Source organism: Epargyreus clarus, unplaced genomic scaffold, assembly GCF_041222505.1.
Source record: "Epargyreus clarus isolate Ecla_fem2 unplaced genomic scaffold, WU_Ecla_fem_2.2 ptg000009l, whole genome shotgun sequence".
Classification (NCBI taxonomy): Eukaryota; Metazoa; Arthropoda; class Insecta; order Lepidoptera; family Hesperiidae; genus Epargyreus; species Epargyreus clarus.
The window spans coordinates 3391733-3413505 of NW_027332217.1; the positions used below are offsets into that span (position 1 = coordinate 3391733).

General features: G+C 35.0%; 4 protein-coding genes across 4 annotated transcripts in view; 3 read left to right on the forward strand and 1 right to left on the reverse strand.

Moving 5' to 3' along the window:
• The window catches only part of Tf (transferrin), a 36020-nt gene extending 26962 nt beyond the window's left edge, over nucleotides 1-9058 (forward strand). The window contains exons 9-15 of the mRNA XM_073076423.1: nucleotides 1394-1520; nucleotides 2516-2700; nucleotides 3528-3615; nucleotides 6117-6195; nucleotides 6510-6602; nucleotides 7023-7285; nucleotides 8792-9058. Of these exons, the coding sequence (XP_072932524.1) occupies nucleotides 1394-1520; nucleotides 2516-2700; nucleotides 3528-3615; nucleotides 6117-6195; nucleotides 6510-6602; nucleotides 7023-7285; nucleotides 8792-8887 (931 nt within the window). The 3' untranslated portion in view covers nucleotides 8888-9058. The remainder of the gene's footprint in view (nucleotides 1-1393; nucleotides 1521-2515; nucleotides 2701-3527; nucleotides 3616-6116; nucleotides 6196-6509; nucleotides 6603-7022; nucleotides 7286-8791) is intronic.
• Nucleotides 8995-11336, reverse strand: LOC140744776 (succinate dehydrogenase cytochrome b560 subunit, mitochondrial). The gene is made up of 3 exons (XM_073076434.1): nucleotides 11158-11336; nucleotides 10713-10942; nucleotides 8995-9388 (listed from the first exon to the last, which is right to left on the reverse strand). Exons 1-3 carry the CDS (start codon nucleotides 11178-11180, stop codon nucleotides 9102-9104), a joined length of 540 nt encoding a protein of 179 aa, XP_072932535.1. The 5' UTR covers nucleotides 11181-11336; the 3' UTR covers nucleotides 8995-9101.
• Nucleotides 11337-11566: 230 nt separating this feature from the next.
• LOC140744777 (acylphosphatase-2) lies at nucleotides 11567-13529 on the forward strand. The gene is made up of 3 exons (XM_073076435.1): nucleotides 11567-11783; nucleotides 12436-12545; nucleotides 13139-13529. The coding sequence occupies exons 1-3, from the start codon at nucleotides 11643-11645 to the stop codon at nucleotides 13257-13259; spliced, it is 372 nt and encodes a 123-aa protein (XP_072932536.1). The 5' UTR covers nucleotides 11567-11642; the 3' UTR covers nucleotides 13260-13529.
• Nucleotides 13530-17994: 4465 nt separating this feature from the next.
• Nucleotides 17995-21258, forward strand: Ktl (BTB/POZ domain-containing protein Ktl). The gene has a single exon (XM_073076420.1). The coding sequence runs from the start codon at nucleotides 18936-18938 to the stop codon at nucleotides 19635-19637; it is 702 nt and encodes a 233-aa protein (XP_072932521.1). The 5' UTR covers nucleotides 17995-18935; the 3' UTR covers nucleotides 19638-21258.
• The last annotated feature ends 515 nt before the right edge of the window (nucleotides 21259-21773 follow it).

Here is a 21773-nt window from a genome sequence, read left to right on the forward strand (position 1 = left end):
AATCTACTGATTGGATTTCAGGCCAAGCCGTACTAATGATGAATTTATTTTTTCTGGTCTTGCTCTCGTCGATTATTTACCAGGTTCAGTGCGTATTCATAACAACCACAATAGATAAAATCATAGCGAAATATGAGAGGAAATATCCAGTGTCATTTTTTCCGACATTTAAGTGGAAAACAAAACCCCGTTTGGTGGTAACTGGTTACTGAACTCTGCAACTGATACAAAGCTAACCGTTAGAAGTATGTTGCAATCGAGGCGACTACTTATCTTAACAAACCCTGCAAATCACAAGTAGACACAAAATAAAAATAGCACGCTTAGAACATCTGACGATGCCGCAGACGAAGAGTAGAAGCCTTCATTTACTGCATCTTCAAATCATTTTCATCAACCACGATGGTCATATTTTTCTACAACAGCCTGAAATCACACACCATTTATTACCAGATTGCATATCTTGCCAAATTACATCGAAACAATATCCACTGATGCAAAAGAGAAAAAATGCAAAAATGTTAAATCAAAATTGAACATTCATTTCCATTCGCCATCAGTCAATTTCACCTGTATAAAATGATTGCTCATTCGGCAACGAATGAATGCGAAATATAACACTAATGAGAGTGGTCCATTACCCCCAATCCGCACCTGTTGACACGCTAACCTACTCTCTTTGTAGGGGTAGTCATGCGAAGCAAAAGGGGATGAAAACACAATACGTAGCAATCATGGTTGAATAAGTCGTAATTCTGGATCATTTGGAGAAACAAAAGGAACCTTTTGTGATCCGACTGAAAGCAATATTGCTATAATTATTTTTGTACATATTTCTTATAATATAAGAGTAGCAAACGAGCATGTAGTCCACCTGATGGTAAGTGGCTACTGCCGCCCAAAGACATCTGCAATCAACCTCAGATAAGATAAAATTCCCACCTGCAGTCGGCCACAGATGCACCGCTATCCCTGAGGACTTAGCTGCAATGCCTCAATAAAGTATGTCTCCATTACCATACTCTTCAATCCAGAACACAACAGCGCTTAACACTGTTGTATGCTGTATAACAACATTGTTTAACGCTGCAAATTTTTATTTGAAGAGTGCGATAATGCATACTTCATACAAAGTATTACATTGTAGGCTTTAGTCATCAATGCACGTGTTTTCCGACGTCAGGTAGCTAGGTCGAGCAAACTTCCCATAGCCTCACAGTAGATATTTCTACTTTTACGTTCCCTTGAGTCATGAGTGTCACGGATACTACAACGAATACCAAAAACTAGGTGCATAATATGCTGTTTTTGTTTTACTTAAAACTGTTTGAGGTATTTTACTGAGAATTGTTGATTTGAATTATTTGAAAAATGTTACTTACTCCTTATTCAGGCTCTGCGTAACCTCCAATGTGGCTCTAGCGAAGTGTCGTGCGATGTCGGTATTCGCCTTCAGTAGAGACATTCGGCCAAAATTGGACTGTGTACAACAGGCTTCTGAGGATGATTGTCTTAAAAACGTAAGTATTTATACATATATATGCTCATGTGTGTCTTATGAAGAAAATACTTGAATAGACTTCTGGTCAAACATTTATATTTCATAGACTGATTTATTACGTATTGCTGAATACATTCGTGAATTGAAGCGTATGTTTATTATCCAAGTAACGATAAAATAGTCAGGCAAACGTCATATTAAAATTGAAATAATCCAGAAAATATAATAAAAAGTACCACAAATAAAACTATTCTGATGAAGCTTATTGTGTTAGGTATAAAATTATTACCATCAGTAGAGGCATACACTGTATTCGCCTATAGATTCTATAAAATGTATTAGACTAAAGTTAGACTTCGTATAATATAATTATTATATCAATCAGCATATAATTTTATTGTATGCTGATTGTTTTCATTCTTGGAATCTTCTGTTTTATTTTCGCTTTGAAGACTACAATCACGTATCGTGTACTTTCAATGTTTGTTTAGTTTTAACATCAAACAAATTTGTTTAACGTCGTCCGAGTTTTATCTAAACTTTTATTATCAAACGTTTATTTCTGTTCCTTCTTGGTATTCGCCATAGATCTGAGTTAAACTAAACATTCTACTGGTAACACAAGACTGTTGTATTAAACAATTTATTCCATGAGACGTCGAGAAACAAGAAAGATATACTTTTATAATATACAGACCTCAATAGTAGGTAGGTAAAACAAAAACTAAAACGTGCAATTAAAATTATGGTTAAAATCCAAATCTATTGACCAAAAGACACTTGCATGGAGACCATAAAAATTGAAAACTTCCTCTACCCTTTGATAATATCCCGCTTTTAAATGAAACAAAAATCATATTTCTTCACGAAACTCCACTGAGTCAGGCATCAGGCAATTCTTGAAACGAGAGAGACCGTCAAGGTCTATTTCGTTTTAAGAATTAAAAAAAAACCTTCCTGAGAATAAATCATTTGACGAATGATTGTCCTAAAACTATTGTAACGAACCAACAGGTACTCGACAATGGTTCAGATCTAGTAGGAGTAGATGACATGCGAGTAGCCTCAGCATCAAAACAATACAACTTGCATCCAGTCTTCCACGAAGTGTACGGAGACGCCAAAACACCCAACTACGCTGTAGCAGTTGTTAAGAAGGGAACTTCGGCTAACAAGATCGAGGATTTGAGGGGAAAGAAGTAAGTACTCTATTATCATGATCATAGTTGGAATCAGTTTTTTTTACCAATATTACCTGTGATTACAATGATATTGACTGTTATTTCCCAATTATTATCTCATCCATTTGTTGCCAACACGAGACCCGAGTCTCCTAAAAAAATGTAATCCTTCCTGCATCATACTGTTTTCCCTAACCTGACCCATACAATGAGGTACCAGGTTTAAATAGACCTGAAATCTATCACATATGCATTTACTAACCCTGAAAACCCTTGCCTTCATATCAGGACAGCGTCACATTGTAGCTTATATCCGTAGAACCAACTCATCAAGTACAAAAAATAGTCTATGTACTAAACTTAAGGACTCATCAAGGATTTTGTCTCAGATAAATTCCTTTGTCTAACGATGCAGTATTATCCCCGAAGAATACCTAATTTTCGGTCATAATAGTGCATCGATATCCCCGATCGATAAGAAGTGCATAAAACGCTAGTAAGCATATAATTATGCGCTTAGACTTTTGCCACAACGGCAGCATTAGTAATCATCATCAACCCATTACTGTCCCACTGCTGTGGACACGGGTATTATCTCAGAATGCAAAGGATTAGGCCATAGTCCACCGCGCTAGACGAGTGCGAATTGGTAGACTTCACATACCTTAGAATTTTTTTGTATTTTTTTCCATTTCTCAGGTATGCAGGTTTCCCCACGATGTTTACCTTCACCGTTTAAGCAAGTGATAATTAATTTCTAATACACATTTGTAATACCACTACAATAAGCATATAATTTAACTTAAATCTCCTAGAATAGATGTTTAAACCGTGTAATATTTCAGGTCGTGTCACAATCCATTCGGTAGCTTCAGCGGTCTGACGGCGCCGCTTTATTACCTCATCAACAAGAAGATAGTGGCTTCAGACCAGGTCTGTGACCTTTGCATAAACTGGGAATAAGTAACAGAATAGACTCCTAACATGTTATCGGTACTGCAATTTACCCGTGGGTAAAATTCAAAGAGGAAGGTACAAATATACCTATCTCTTCGAATTTGCTTTTGATATGTCTTCCAAACTCGAAGAGATGGTAAATATACCCATCTCTTAATTTAAAAGAGATACGTAAATTGCAGTGTGGATAAGAATAGTACTGCACTAACGACATTTAACAATATGAATCTCTTTACACATCATCCTTTCTTCTTTTGGATTACGATTTAATTCAATAGATTTGCCTTTTTAAAAGTAAGATAATATATAATGTGTAGTAAAGATATCGAGATAATATTTGGTTAACTTCAAACTTTAGAAAAGTGGGCCTTTTGACGACTATTATGAGGCGACTATATTAGTCCTATTGACTATATTAGGACCTATTGAATTTGGAGCAGTTTGCTAGTAAAACTAGTTTGATTGTCACTGATTGTTCATTGATTCTGATTAAATGTAAAAGTTAGTGCTTTACGTCATCTTTTGAAATTAATTATTTTAGGTATATTATATTAGGAGTCTGTTTATTTAATTCGTCTTTGGCTATAAGTCTATAGTCTATACTCCTAGGTCGTAAAGATAAAAGACATGTAACATGTACGATACCTTCTAGTCCTGAAACACGCTAACTTATTTTATTTTTATCATGTTAGTTAAAATGTTCTTCTGATTGTAAATTGATAATACTTGCATTAAGCTCACAAAAAATCAGCGCTATTATTTAGAAAAATTAAATTAAATTAAATCAAAAATTAACTTTTTAAACAGTTTTTTAACTTTTTAAACAGTAGAGAATTTGAAAAGATATCAACGGATACATTTTTTTGCCTATACTTATGTTATGTACATTATTGTAAATCCTATGTTAAGTATGTAAAAAAATTTTTAACAAAAAATACAACCGACTTCTATGTCACTACAAAGTAAAAAATAATTCAAATAAATGTTGGTTTAGTACATATTTCTGAAGTCGGCGCTCATATTAGACACGCTGTTTACATCGTTATCCAACTAAATATATTGAGCGCCGACTTAGACACGCACACATATTAGACACGCTGTTTACATCGTTATCCAACGAAATATCTTGAGCGCCGACTTCAGAAATATGTACTAAACCAACATTTATTTGAATTATTTTTTACTTTGTAGTGACATAGAAGTCGGTTGTATTTTTTGTTAAAAAATTTTTTTCACCCTTTTTAGTGATGACATACTAACTTTTACATTAATACAATATAAAATTGTATAAACGTGATCATGAATGAAAGTAAGGTCTGAATTTACATTGATTGGAACCGCCCGCTCGCAGGGCGCTACCGCGCCCTGCTCGCTTAGTTTTATATTGTCTTATATGTTCCAACCTAACCTAACTAAATAGTAAATGATGAACTGGCTTTGCAATTTCATTAGAACCTACACCAAATATCTTCAAACACAACTCAATTATTCCCATAGGTTGAGGAGTTACATATTTTGTCTCCGAGCCATATTATCAGATCCTCAAATAGTCAATGATAAACTGGCTTCGCAATTTCATTAGAACCTACAGCAAATATCTTCAAACACAACTCAATTATTCCCATCGGTTGAGGAGTTACATATTTTGACTCCGAGCCACATTAGCAGACCCTTAAATAGTCAATGATGAACTGGCTTTGTAATTTCATTAGAACCTACACCAAATATCTTCAAACACAACTCAATTATTCCCATAGGTTGAGGAGTTACATATTTTGACTCCGAGCCACATTATCAGACCCTTAAATAGTCAATGATGAACTGGCTTTGTAATTTTATTAGAACGTACACCAAATATCTTCAAACACAACTCAATTATTCCCATCGGTTGAGGAGTTACATATTTTGACTCCGAGCCACATTATCAGACCCTTAAATAGTCAAAGATAAACTGGTTTTTCAATTTCATTAGAACCTACACCAAATATCTTCAAACAAAACTCAATTATACCCATCGGTTGAGGAGTTACATATTTTGTCTCCAGAACCCACTCTGATCCTCATCATATTTAAATGGGACCAACTTGTAGCAATTGTCCACACACGAAATGAAAGGCATTAAAATAGGTTCATAAATGGCGAAGTTATGGCTGTTATATTTGGGTGGAGGAGTTCCCCTCTTTTTCTCCAGAACCAATCGATGGATCCTAACCATATTTAAATGGGACCAATTCGCAGCTCGTCTCTACACAATAAAAAAAGAATTATTAAAATCGGTCCACTAACGGCGGAGTAATTGCTGTACATACATAAAAAAAAAAAAAAAAAAAAAAAAAAAAAAAAAGATACCGGCCGAATTGATAACCTCCTCCTTTTTGAAGTCGGTTAAAAAAGGAGTATTATTATAGATGACTAATTTATCTTAACTTACTTTCATAATATTGATGATTATTTAAATATACTTTTTCCTATGACAGTGCGTGAAGAATTTAGGTAATTTCTTCTCTGGAGGATCATGTTTGCCTGGTGTCGACAAGCCCGAGAATAATCCTAAAGGTATTTCTTTGATTTTTATTGTCATTTTAGTTATTTTTCTGTTTATGCACCTTTTTATGTGAGACTTAGTTGCCTATTATTATAAAAAAAAATATATAACTTTAATAGCCATTTTTATTCATTCATTTTCGTGACAAATTTGAAAGTGTGATTGATACTGAGATGTAATAAGTAATAATACAGGACCATAACCATAATATACTCTGCACAATGATCTACTTCTTCAATTTTATTTAAAAAAATCCTTAAATCTATAACATTACACTGCGCTTTATATTCAGTCAAAATGGAATTTAAAATATGAAACTTTTCAGGTGAGGACGTATCCAACTTCAAGAAGCAATGTTCAGGAGACAGCTCCGCGCTACAATGTCTCCAGAATAACGGCGACGTAGCCTTTGTGTCTAGTAAGTATCAAATTTTAAACCACCCCTTCCCTTGCTCTTACCAAGTACAACTCCCTTAGCAGCAAAAATATAAAGTCACAAATAATCAATAAATTCAATAAATAAATAAATCCGTAAAACCATAATATAGTGTCACAAATAATCGATAAATTTGGGAATAATTTTAACCTATTGAAAAATAACAAATTTATAGCTACTTCCATGGATTAACATATGTTTATAGTATGGTATGGTACTCGTCATTTACTTTTTAATGTTTGTGAACATTTCAACCACACTGTAGATAGTGTTCGTTATAATTCCCTTCAAAAGAAACTTCCTCAATCGAGTACCTAACAGACGACGTAGGCTAAATAACCTTACCTACGTAATCCAAACGCAACGTAATAAACAAAGTCTATTCTATAAACTCTATTTTAGGTGCGGACTTATCAAACTTCGACTCGAACCAATACGAGTTACTCTGCCTCAACCGAGAATCCGGTGGTAGAGACAGTATAGCCAACTTCGTAACTTGTAATATCGCGATGGCACCTTCTAGAACTTGGCTGTCAGCTAAAGACTTCCTCTCAGATGTGTCGATAGCCCACACGCCGCTAAGCTTGGCACAGTTACTGGACAAACGGAGTGACCTGTTCAACATTTATGGCGAATTCCTCAAGAATAACAATGTTATTTTCAATGTAAGTATGGTTTGGTTTTTTTATAATAGAGGAGTAGCAGACGAGCATGCAGTCCACCTGATGGTTATTGGCTACTAACGCCCATGGATATCGGTAACCAACCCCAGATAGGAGTACCGCCCATGGACATCCGTAATCAATCCCAGATGGGATTGGATATTCCTACCTGAGGTCGGCCACAGATGCGCCGCTACCCCTGAGGACTAAGCTGGAACGCCTCGGTAAAGTCTGTCTCCCTTACCACACCCTTCAAACCGGAACACAGCAGCGCCTAACACTGCTGTTATTAGGCAGAAAAAGGTGTGGCGGTGGTGCCACCGGAGTCGAACCACTAAGGGTTCTACTGCCTTTTTAAATGTCTATACTGTCTACCTGATGGTTCGATCACTGCTATCCATGGACATCTAAACTCAACAGATTGGAATACTAAACCCAGGTAAGGTTGGACTCTTTCCTGAAGTCACTCACGATGGTTTGCTATCCTTGCAAATGTCTCTTTAAACCAGAACACACCAGAACAACAACTTTTCTGCTCTTAAGTCAACAACTTTTCTGAGGAATAGATCCACGGAGAGTCAGAACTCTAGAAGATGGTAGACCACCATTTTATCACTTGCAAAGTCGTAAATTTGAATTTGAATAAGGTGTACCTACAGGTTCTTGATATTTCCTTATGTTTAAATTAATAAGTAAGCTTATAGATTACTTGTCTTTATTTAGACACAGGTATAGTCCGCGTAAAACTGCTATTCCGCTCTGAATATAGAAATGAATCGCATCGCCATAGCAAATTGTATGACTACCTGCTCGCAACAACTTCAGAGCAGACTAGCAGTCTGGCGCGAACTATAGATGAATACCTATATTCAGCTGATGTATTTTGTTACAAGTACCTCTTTTTAGATAAAGCCAAGGCTATTAAGATAATTAGGGGCATCTAGGACTTTGGGAAATCCGATTTATGCCGCTCTGTACTTATATGGATTTTCCATTAGGATTACACAGATTGTAGTGTGAATTAAAAGTATATAGCGTGTTCTAAGTGCCTAAAATTAGTGTTAGCGCTGAATCCACTCCAATTTTATACTCAAGCTCGTCAAGTTGAAGCATCACGCGAGCTCACGCGACTTATAAACTTGTTTAATATTCACAATTCTATACTATAGGCATACTTTAGGTTCATTAGTTTTTGGTATTGGCATCTATACTGGTCATTAGTTTTTGGTATTGTTTGACTTCGATTTTTCTCGATATAAAATTAAATATTTATGGACGATATTTAATTTGAATTATTGGGATCTTAGTTTTTAAATTGATTAATTGCTTTATAAAAATATTTTTTGACAAGAAAATATATAAATACCTAGTAGATGCACTATTAACATAGTGAGGCGATTTCAATTTTCTTTATATTGTAATTTTAAGTACCTATAATACAATATAATGGACCTACTATAATTTAATAATAGTCATTAATGGTATTACATATGCATCTTATTATTTCAGAATGCTGCCAGGGGATTGGCAACTACAGAAAAATTGGACTTCGAAAAATTCAAATCAATCCATGACGTTATTAATAATTGCGGCATAGGACAATAAGTTGTAATAACAAAAGAATATCTCTTATAGTGTAAGGATAAGTCATAAAGATAACCAAATTAATTGTAACTGTTTTGTACCCTAATTTTGTAAATGAAACACAAAAGTCTGATTCAATTTTATTATGACACTTACATCAAATATTAATAAATAAATCAACAAAAATATAAAGGTTGTATGCTTATTGCTTGTCCTACCCTAACTTTATTTCCATTTATAATGCTGCGAGGAAGAGTGTTATAGCTGTAGCGGCGGCTAACATAGCATAGCCTGTCGAGTAAACTTCCTTGATAGTTAATCCTTTAGCAGTATCCCAGTACAAGTGCCTAATTCCGTTAGCAAAGTGGTAACCCAATGGAGAAGCTAGGATAAACTTGGCTAAGAAGATAGTCGCTGGAGATAAGTTCATACTCTCCACAATGGAAATGTAATGGGAAATATCATGGGGTAACATCAAAGCACCAATTCCCAGTGCACTAGCATAAGCTGACAACACAATACCTGCAAGGAAAAAATAAAATTGTAAATTAATGTGTCAACGGTACATATTTTTGTGAAAAGCAAAAAATAATATCTATTAAGAAATTAATAACAATGACTTGTATTAGTAAGTTATGTATTGCGTCGGGATGCAGCAGCCAGGATACAGAAAGACCGAATTACTTATATATATGTATTTAATCAAAACCGAATATTACATGTTTTGGATTAAATCTAACCTAAATTATAACTAACTATCCTAAGTGACTTGTTGGGGCAATGTTAGCGCCCAGAGTGAATTTCCACATTCGGGACTATGTGGTGGAAACGGAGCAGTGGTGCGGAGTCAGAGTTCCCACGGCGCGGCGGCGGTACAGGATCTTTCTAGTAATTTTGTTTAAGGCGAATGCCTAACTATGTGCGTTAAGGCCAATATATAACAAGTACATAAATATGAATTGATATTATAGGAAAATAAAATATATTACAACAAAAATAAAATGACAAAATGTTAATTGTATTAGTAATGGGAAAACCCATTAACCTAAGGTCCTAAGCAATCACTACTAGTATTTCGCAGTAACTATTCCTTAAACATCAGTTTAACTATTCTAATGATGTAGTACTCATTAAGATACTGATACATTTTTCATGCTAATAGATTGTTTATTTGTAGAAAGAATATATTTGTTAAACATCTATAGTCTGATTCATAATTAGGTGTCCAAAATGTAAACAAAGAAATGTCATTGTCAAAATTAGATTACAGGTATTGCAAACCTTAATAAATTAACAAGAAACGAAAAATTTCACAAAATTCAACATAAAACAAAAACTTAATAACTGCACACAATTTAGAAAAACGCACTAAGAAAACTAGAAAAAATTCGAGTTGGATCACGATCACGAAAATGAATAATATCAACTACGAAACTTAAAAATGGCGGCACAAAAAATGTTTTGGATGCCGATTGTGTGACCATTATCACAATTTAATTTTCTCTCATAAATCTTGTTTTTTATTATTATTACTGTATGAAACGAAATTGAGTTAATATAAATATTGGAAAATGTGAATTGATTTTAATTTATTTAGATTATTATTTTATTATCGATGTATTAATTTAATATTGTCAAAAATAAGAAACTGCCATTTGACACATATTTTCTTGATAGGTCAACACCTTTGTTTACATTTTGGACACCTGATTATGAATCGGACTATAACTTAAACAAGTATGCCAAGTATGCAAACATAAAACATGTAACTCCTTTTCTTATCACTACAATTTGCATCAACAATTCTAGGCCCATATAATTTTCCTTATAATTTTTCCACACTTACCTGTAGCTCTATGTGTGATTGATAACATAGACGTCAGCTGAAATGAGTAGATGGTCAGATGTGGTGATAAGGGTCGGTTCAGACGAGCGTTCCTGATATCGTGATGTTCTTGTTTGGGAGGCTCATACTTCTTAAATGTCACTTTGGGTACAGCGGTGCTAGCATACTGTACGTTGCATAGCGTTGATGGAAATTTGCGCAAATTTGATAATAAGGACTGGCTGGCCAATCTAAAAAACCACGAAATGAAAAGTTGAACATACAAACGTAAAAAATACACATAGAAGTATACATAAAGATTACTTGGCTAAGAACGTTTATTTCAAGTGCCAGACTATTTATAATACAAATATACATAAATATATATTTCAATACACGTTTTATAGATTTTAAAAAGAAAACAAGCTAACCTTTCCGTTACATAATTATGTCGAAACTTTCTTACCTGCTGCAGCTGTAGAAAGCCATTGTAATAATACTACTGGATATCTCACAGCACTAAATGTGGTAATTTAGGTGTTAATTTCCTATGAATTATCCTTAAATGAATAATATTTTTATTTTACAAATTACCGAATTGACAGACACAGCTGTCGAATTCTGCCAAGTTTGAAGTTCTGAAATTGTCAGTGAAAAACAGAAAAGGTCAATACATTTGCGGAATATGCTACAAATATTTTACAAACTGAGTAACAGATTTTAATACGTTTTCGCGAGTCCTATTTAATATCTGGTGGAATTAGTTATACATCCTTTATCACATTTATATAAGAATTTAATTTACGTAAATGTTACTTAAATATTTTTGGAAGTATTTTATACTCTTCCACAGACAAACGTTAAAACGATCTTCGTAAATACACCAGATACTGTTGAATGTCAACGTCAATGCGGCAAGAATTTAAAGATTTTATTTCTTCAGTAATTTAAATGTTTCGTTTATTATTACTGACAACAGTAACAAATTGTTTGAAAGTGAACAATTTGACCACCGTATCAGCTGTGACAATGGCTCTGAAGAGCGTAGACTTCGAAGTTTTCGGCCGGGTTCAAGGAGTTTTCTTCCGAAAGGTAAGATCGTTGCAATTTCAAGTTAATAATAGACTAATCGCTTAGTTCCCTTTTGTTTTATCGTACAGGATTGATTCTTCCTTATTAAAGTACGGTACCTAATATTCAGGGCTTCCAGTAGTTTTACGCAATACCTAAAAGTAGGTCGTATTTATATAATTGCAGACAATAAGTCGCAACTTGCGGCTTTTGCATTTTTTTTAAGAATACGAATACGCATGTTCATTTACTTCACCTAATTGTACGATTATAAGTGTACCATGGATATATGTAAGCAAACTTAAATATGATTGGAATCTTATCTATGAATGAGGTCGGCCACTGCTGCGTTACCTCCTCTGAAGACTAATAACACTGCTGTATTCTGATTTGATATTAAAACTACTCTACTTCATTGTTCATATGTGAATAATGCAGGAATATCAAAATTTTTATTTTGCCCTTGTCATCCCATGGTATGCAAGATTGCAAACAATTTAATATTGTTTGATCTGGCCGCTCCCTACTCAGGAAGATTTTTATTGTGATACCTTGATTTTATTAACCTGATGTAGAGATATCTCCACAGAAATAAAAGAAATAAAGTATAAATAAACTTGTAAGTTAATAATAAATAATTTGATTTAATAAAAAGATCTTGACTCTTCTACAGTATACCAAAGGCGAAGCTGACAAGTTAGGTTTGCGAGGATGGTGCAGGAACACATCTGCTGGCACAGTGCAAGGACAGATGGAAGGACCACCCGACAAAGTGGAAGCCATGTAAGCAATTCATTTTTAATTCTATTTACAAAGTACCTGAAATGGTATGTTGATTAGTTTGCAGTTCGTATATTTTCGCTAGGATTGTTTGAGGAAAATGACTTCATAATTAAGTGTATCATAGGGAAGAGAAAGATACACAATAATTGATTTAATTATCTACAATAATATATTTTTTTATACACATATAAATACTGAAATATGAAATCAAATACAAAGTACACTTTTACAAATAGGACTGCAATAGATGCCTGTTTAGATTTTCATATGACATTCGAATGACGGTGTCAAAAGAAAACAATTTATTCATCCAATAAACATACAAACAAATAAATTAAATTAAGTAAATACAATAAAAAGTTGATAAACATGCATTTAAAGCAATGACAATAAACAAAAGATAAAAGTAACAAGAACTGTTGTGAAATGATTACTCAGAAAAAATCTGCAGTCATCTTTCTCACGGCAACATTGCAACACAGCAAAACTTTCATTATTGATGACTAACTTCAGTCAATATGTAGTTAATCTTTGTTACAAAGTACACCCAAGTTTGATTGCAAACAGACAATTAAATGATAACTACCTTATAGGAAGAATTGGCTCAAGACAACTGGCAGTCCGAGCAGCAAGATAGATAAAGCAGAGTTCAAGAATGACAAAGAAGTTTCTGATTACTCGTTCAATGATTTTGAGATTAGACGAGATGGATAGATCTATAATAGCAGTAAATTACTGAAGTCATTGAAGTATTTAATTATCTATTAATTCTTATCTACTTTTCTGTCTATTAATTTTCAATAGTAACATATAGTTATGCCCATACGTTTTGAGCTAATATGAACTAATGAACTCTGTTACTATATTTTGATGTAATTTTTAATGATGCATTGAATGATTTGATTCATATATAAAACATGTTACAACATTAATGTGAAAGGTTCAACATTTCCGTGTTATCTTGTTTAGAAGTAAATTATTTACTCTAGTCTATGACTCTAGTATTATCATATTATTTTCTCTCATTATTATTCAAAATAGATAATTAGATAATACTTGAATAGTATTCCAAAAAACTAAATATCATCCCCCATTATGTCATCGTAATCCATCATCATTATTGTCGTTATTAATTTATTTTAGCGTATATTTTTTGTGATATTTTGAATAAAATTGTTTGTGAAACGTATTGTTTTTTAATATACTATGAGTATGTTATTATGTTTTTTATTTAATGTAAATAAGAGGAACTTTTGAAAAGCAAAAAAAACTAGTGATCCATTGGCGACTCTAGTGTTGCTAATATTCAGACAAAAGTAACTACTATCCATCAAATAGGTCATCTACATTTTTGTATAGAATACATTTTTTCTAACAAAAAATTGTGTGATTAAAATTTTGTAATGTGTGTCCATCTTCCCTTTGTTGGTAGATTGATTTTAATTTACAAAACACCATTTGTTTAGGAAACTCCTTTGTCTATTTTAGAAAAATGTCTCGATTCGATTCCAGACTAAACAAAAACCAACATGACGACATTATGTGACTGACTACACAGTGTTGTTGTAAACAAAGATATTCCCAGAACGTAAAGTAATTTGGCCGTGAAACTAATATTTTTCTGTTTTATCCTGTGTAAAAATCAACCTATCCAATGTTTGCCTACAAAAGATTGAAATTTAACAAATCCTGCCTATTAAAAATGACAAAATACGATGTATAGTAGCCAAAGTTTGGTGGATTAAAAATTAATAACGAATGTTAGTAGACATGAATAAAATCTTTATGGTTTCTTGACTAATGAGCTACCAGAAAATCGCTGTAATGAAAATCCTTGTTTACTAGTCCATGGATTTGTAATAAAGATTACTTATGGTCGCGGCAAGCACGTAGTTTCACTGAATTGCTTTTAGATGACGGGGACAATGGCGGGCAGACCAACTATAGCCATTTTCCTGAGTGGCGCTTAGTGTCCTGGCTGTTGCTGTGTGGTATTATAAGGTTGAAATTGATTTTAAATATTGAAGAGCACTTTGATGCAATTACCTACATTTGAGTCACTACATCCGTCTGATACGCAGAGTTCCAGATTCGAATCACAGATCGATCTGTAACTGATAATAGAAATCCGTTCTAGGTCTGGGTGTTATCGCTTTTGTGTGTCCATTGCATCTACGATTGGTCATCCTAATGGGGCTATGAGTATAAAAAGGGTTGCCATGAGTTATGAGTTGTCAGACGCTGTGGGATTTCTAACATTATTTATGGTATTGTATTTTGGTTTATCACGGGTAACAATGTGTCTATAATCGACTTTAAATATTGTGATAATGGAAGTTTAGGACCAAAGACAGCAATAACCAATTTCTTGAACTCTAGGCAGGCTGCATCCTCATTTTCTGCTTCTATTATAAACAAGAAACATAATTATGGTATTATGAAGTTTTGTGCAGCAGATAAACTACCTAACTTTAGCGAATTGCTTTTGATAATTCCGACAATAGCGATTCTGCAGTCCATCTGCTTTAATATACTCGAGTGGCGCTCAATTTAATGGAGATGCGACAATATAAAACTTAACAATGGAAGCTTTTAATCCAATTAAGCTCGCGATTATGACAGTGGCGATTTTAAAGGTAGAATTCGTTAGTAGAAAAGATAATCTAAAGAATTAGGCATGAAATATATAGGCAGCAATGGCCACTTACCATTAGATAAACTGTGAGCTCGCTGGTTACCTCGATTTAATAAAAAAAACATAGAAACATTATCTTAATATTATGATACATTATTTTTTATTTTTTGAGCGGACCTCAGTTTTCCTTTCCCATTGTGAGGTATCAATAATCATTAATCAGTCAATCCAACATTTGATTTGCCAAAGATCGAAACTTGACTATTTCTAGTAGGCAGACATTATAAAAACTTGAAGCCGTTGGATAGATTGATAATTAAATCGCGGTATGGCGTTAAATTTTAGGTTTAAACCAGAATAACGAAAAAATCTTTACCGACTAGCGTTAACAAATTGAGCGACTCCCCCGAAAATACACCTGAGACCCGTCAAACAAAATTCCATATTGAAAGCGAACTTTGAAAGTGAACCCCTAAAATATCACCTGAAAGAACAGTATTTTCGTCGAGAACATAAAAATTCAAGTATCATTGATTTTAAAGGCACTCAAGTGATTTTCCTATCCAATTGTAATCTGACCGAGTGCGTTCAACGCCATTCCCTAATGAGGACCATAGCGAGATTACGGTTATGAAAGGGAATGATGGCTTTGGAACCGAACGAAATGGAACGAGTGATTATGTACGAAAGAGAGAGATAGAATATAAATTATGATGATTTGAAGATAAAGAAGACTGAATATTGTATATGACGGATAAACAATACAAAATAAGCAATATTTTGCTTTATTGAACTAAGTGATAGAAATTCCTACACAGCTAAGGGAGGACTGGAATTTCCTTTTCTGCATTTTGCCGTAATAAATAAAATATAAATAAAAAATAATTTATTTTATAATATATGTTTTGCCTCAAATATCTGCAAAAATCGACATTTCATCATAAGTAGGTACTAGAAAAACTCAATCTTAAAATTTACATAGATTAAATAAACGGTAATTATTAAAACGTTTGCCATGGTTATAATATAAATCTTAACATTATGACCTTAATAAAGGAATTTGTTATTAGGCTAGTAATATCGTAGGAACACCGAATTGCTTTAGCACTCAATGAGCAATGGGCACGTGCCTGCGATCCATCTGCCATAATCTGCTCCAGTGCTCAGCCGTATTCCAAGGGGATTATGATAATCAAATGAGGAGTTATCTCGAATTGTGAAGGCTGCAAAAGACTCAGTAACAGAAAGAAACCGGGCCTAATACAAAATATATAAAAAGGCTGTATCTACAATAAATCACAAACACAGAAATATGTGTTTGGCTTCATACTTAAATATGTCATAATCTTAATAATGTAGGTATAACATACAAAGAAGCAGTAAATATTATTTAATTTGGATATAACGTTTGCTTTTAGGTACCTATATTCTCTCAAAAATTCAAGTCCTTTTTAACCAAATTAATAATACATCACCATATGTTTCTAGTACCTAGTTAGGCTAATGTTATTTCACGGAAGTTTTTTTTCTTTCTCTTCGTCAAAATCATTAAAATAGAAACCGTTAAACCTTTAAAAGGTTTCAGCTTATTCTCCTAGACATTACTCAGAAACACCGAATTGCTTTCAGACTTAACGGGCAATAGAAAGGCTACGATCCCGTGCTACGATCTATAGCCATAATCTTCAGTGCACTCTGCTTTAAGGCTGCAACGGATTATGATGATGAAAGAATTGAGCATAATATAAGAAAATTTCCCTTGTTTTTCCGAATTCAACTACAAGCAGAAACTGAATATTAATTAAATTTTTGTTCAATATTTAATTTTTAGCAAATTTTCATCGACCGAGAAATTATTGATTTCTGAAATATAATATAAATGCTCACAATATAAATACATGTGGGCGCGCCGGTAGGTAGATCTACAATGGTATTTCGATTCAACTAATTTAACCAATATTTATAAAAATATAGTTAAAATAATTAAATGAATAAACGTTAATGCCACCATAGTAACAATAACACCCAAGCAAAACACCAAACAGTTCAGAGCACCACCGTGCCGTGCCCACTATTGGACAACTTCTGATCTGTTGACAGTTGCGCGCCCCTTTTTTATACCATGATACAGGTAGCCAATTGTTAATACGGAGCGGTAGTTCGAAATTAATATCATGTGATTTTAAAAACGGAATATTTATATATGAAATGAAGCATTCTCCCACATACAATATAATTCAACTAGTATTAGGCATGTTAAAGTACTTATATACTACACAATCCAATCGCAACCACCAACGCAATCCAGGGGCCGTTCAAGTATTACGTAACGCAATTTTTGAAGATTTTTGACCCCCCCTCCCCCCCTTGTAACGCACCGTAACGTTTTTCTATACCCCCCCCCCCCTAACGTTACGTAACACTCAAGTGTCAATTTTTACCCTAAACTCGCTAAAAAGTTATGTTATAGTTTTTATCCTTGGGATACTTTTACTTACATATTTACTTTATAATACTAAGAAATAAAACAAGAGATTTTTAATCCGAATAAGAGTAAAAACTAATAAAACATCAACTCCGAAAAAGCCGAACTAAGTCGGCTGAACCCACTCATTCAAGGGATTTCCCGTAAAACGTAAATGAAAAGGGTTGCCAATTTAGGAGCTTTAATTCCCTATTTTTTTATTAAAAAAAATGTTACGTAACGTGTATTACGGAAGACCCCCTCCCGCCCCTGTAACGCATCGTAACGTTTTACAAGACCCCCCCTCCCCCCCAAATTGCGTTACGTAATACTTGAACGACCCCCCACCCAGATCGCAAAAATCTTTTTCACGATAAATTTGTATACGAGCAAAAATAATATTCTTTTATGGGGTCACAAATTTCATCAGCGGGACCCCAGAAGGGTTTTTCCCATGTCCGCACTAAATCCGCCTCCACTCATATTTGCTTTCCCGAGGGCTCAGTTATCTAAAAGTTAAGCAAACTTTGTCGAAGTTATTTCAGCGTCTATTCACTGTTTGGCAAATACGTGCGTGGATGAAATGAAAATATTTAAGACCGCACGTGGAAACGTACGAACTTTTCCCACGGAAAAGTTTTTTCGTTCGTATATATACTCCCTATTCATTGAAATAAATCAAGGTATGAGTTTTATACGCTCGGTACTTGTATATGCATAAAGACTCCTTACAGATGCGGACATAAATTACTTCCAGATGTTCTATTTCCCAACAAAGTAAACATTGGCCAAAAGTAATCAAATTCGTAATGAATTCCCACCATGCGATCAAATTAAACTTGGGCTCCCTCGTAATTAAAGTTTCATCCGAATTAAAGCTCGCAAACTTGACGCTACTGTTTTACTTGTCAAGAGTTCACGTACCCACTGGAAATTTACGTAACCACCTCATGCGAAGCGAAGCAACAATACACAGATAAACGGGCAGCGGTAACTGTTGATTCACCGCGAAGTCATTATCCGCCCGATACACAAACGAAACCGTCGAAGCGTGCGAAGTTTTCCGAAGCATCGGCGAATAATGAACCATCTGTTAGCTAACAATAGACGACGACCTTGAAGGCCGTCGAGGAGTTCGGCTCGAAGGGGTAGGAAACGATTACGTCCATGTCAGTAACCCGGGCGTGCGTTATCGATGGGAGCGGGCGCGGGCGCGGGCGCGGCGGCGCGCGGGCGGTAAGTGGGTCAGCGGGGGCGCGCAGCCGCGGCACTGCGCCCTCAGCCTCCAGCCATGGCGGACGCGCCGCCGGAGGTCCTCGAGCTCAACGTGGGCGGCGTGCACTACGCCACCACGCGCGACACGCTGCTCCGCGAGCCCGACTCGCTGCCGGCCGCCGCGCTGCAGGACCCCGACCACCCGCGCGACGCCCGCGGCCGCATCTTCTTCGACCGCGACGGCGTCCTCTTCCGCTACGTGCTCGACTACCTCCGCGACGGCGGGCTCGTGCTGCCCGACTGCTTCAGGGAGCACAAGCGGCTCGCGCGGGAGGCCCGCCACTACCGCCTGGCGGGGCTCGAGAGCGCCGTCAGGGAATCCGACCCGAAGCCGCCGAACCGCGAGAAGGGATGCATCACCGTGGGCTACCGAGGCAGCTTCGCGTTCGGCCGCGAGGGTCTCGCCGACGTGAAGTTCCGCAAGCTGTCGCGGATTCTGGTGTGCGGGAAGGTGACCCTGTGCCGCGATGTATTCGGGGAAACTTTGAACGAGTCCCGTGATCCGGATCACGGGCTGGCGGACAGGTATACGGCTAGATTTTTCCTAAAACACACGTTCATCGAGCAGGCGTTCGACATGTTGCAAGAGAACGGATTCAAGTTGGCTGCGAGTTGCGGTAGCGGCACTGCCGGCGGTGCTGCCGAGCTGAAGCCGGGAGTCGACTCGGAGGAGAACCGCTGGAACCACTACAACGAATTTGTGTTCGTCCGTGAATAAATTCGCCGCTACTCCGAGTGTGACATCGAGTCAGCTGAGCCGACAAACAAGCCGCGCTCGCGTGGTGCGGGGCAATTCATGCGAGTAATTCAATCGCAGGTAATTCAAAATTAGGAACATAAATGAAAGTTATTTCTACGTTTCTCTACTCTTATGACTAATAACTAATTATTTTGATAACTTGAACGTTCCTTTAATTTGTGAAACTAACGTTTATTTTATAAATCTTTACTGTAAACAGAATGTTAATTGTAGAGTCGATAAATTGTATTTATTTAACTTTTAACTCTGATATTTACTAAATATATAATTAATAACTATCATATTAGATATAGAGTTGTAGATACTAAACCCTAACTGTATCGTGTATCAAATAGTTACAATAGTTAAAGTGTAATAGTGATAAATGTAAAAATATAAAAAAATGTAGTTAAAAGTTACCTCCTCTTAGGACTACTTGAATAATGTGTACTATGACGGTGTGACTATATTTTTTCTATGTAAATCTGTTTAAAGGTTTTATTTCTAATATTCTACGGTGTATTTTGAAAATAACATTAATTATAATATATCTACGTTTTTATATAAATTTTGCCAAATTATTATAATCAAAAATATCTTCGAATGTATTTTGTGTACTTAATTTATTTTCGTATTCTTTATTGTCGCTATGAAAATTTTGTGAATTTAATTAACTTGTATTATCACTAACAGACCGATGTGTTGTGATCAATGCATTTTCTACTCTCTAGTTATTTATACTCGTAATATTTTATAGTTATAAGGATAAAATTTCGATTTCAATTTCTGAGAGTTTGTATGCAAATGTAAAATGAGCGCGATAAAATGTACCTAAATATGTAACATAGTTGGAAAATAAGCTGTATGGTTAGTCGATTTCATGAAAACTAACACAATTGGTAGGTATAGTGCGTGTTGTGAAACCTTAATAATAGAGTCCACGAAATCTAATTCATCTTCCATCTATTATAAAGCTGTTGTCTGTTAGTTCGAGAGTCTCGCAAAAGCTGCTGCACCGATTTTAATTAAATTAACTTATGATAAAACCTGTAAATTGGTATATATTTTATTTTCCACCGTAACAGGGGCCGGATATATGACAAAAAATATGTAAATTTACATGTTAATTTAATATTAATGGGGAGGTCAGTTTTGGAAATACAAAGATGTGAACAAAATTAAAGGACAAATAAGAATGATATTTACAGGCAGTAGTAAGGCTACGAAAAAATCACTTTGATTTTAATATACAGTAAAAATAAGTCATGATTGATCTGTTATACGAGTGGCTACTACGCAAAGTCGGGCGCACAAGCTAGTCTTCTGGAAATACTTCACTAATTATTCTGAAAATCTCTTACATTAATCAACTCAGACTATCGTAGCTTATTCTATTCTCGTAACATGAAAATGGAATAAAGTAGATCGTAACTCGTTGTCATTAATTAAATCAACAACTTTAATTACAAAGTTTTCTGTTTTGCGATATCTTTATTTTGAAATCACGATCTATTTTCATTACGAAAATAACTTTTAATATTTTAATGAAAGTAGTATATTATCTATTGTCGGTTATATAATGAAAGAGAGCTGTTTTATAGATATACTAGATGACCCGGTGAACTTCGTACCACCTAATTATGAGTGACTATCTGTACCTCGTGGTTTCACTCGTGTAATTTATGTATTATGTCCATAAACTACTGGTAAATATTAGGAAATGGCCACAGGAGAACAGGAAAATAAAAAATACAATTAAATAAAATTCACTCTACCTCTCTGCACTCTGTTATTTTTTTACCGACTTCAAAAAGGATGTGGTTATCAATTCGGCCGGTATCTTTTTTTTATGTATGTACACGAATTACTCCGCCGTTAGTGAACCGATTTTAATAATTATTTTTTTATTGTGTTATTTTTTATTGTAGGTTCTAATGAAATTACAAAGTCAGTTCATCATTGATTATTTAAGGGTCTGATAATGTGGCTCGGAGACAAAATATGTAACTCCTCAACCGATGGGGATATTTGAGTTGTGTTTGAAGATATTTGGTGTAAGTTCTAACGAAATTGCAAAGTCAGTTCATCATTGACTATTTAAGGGTCTGATAATGT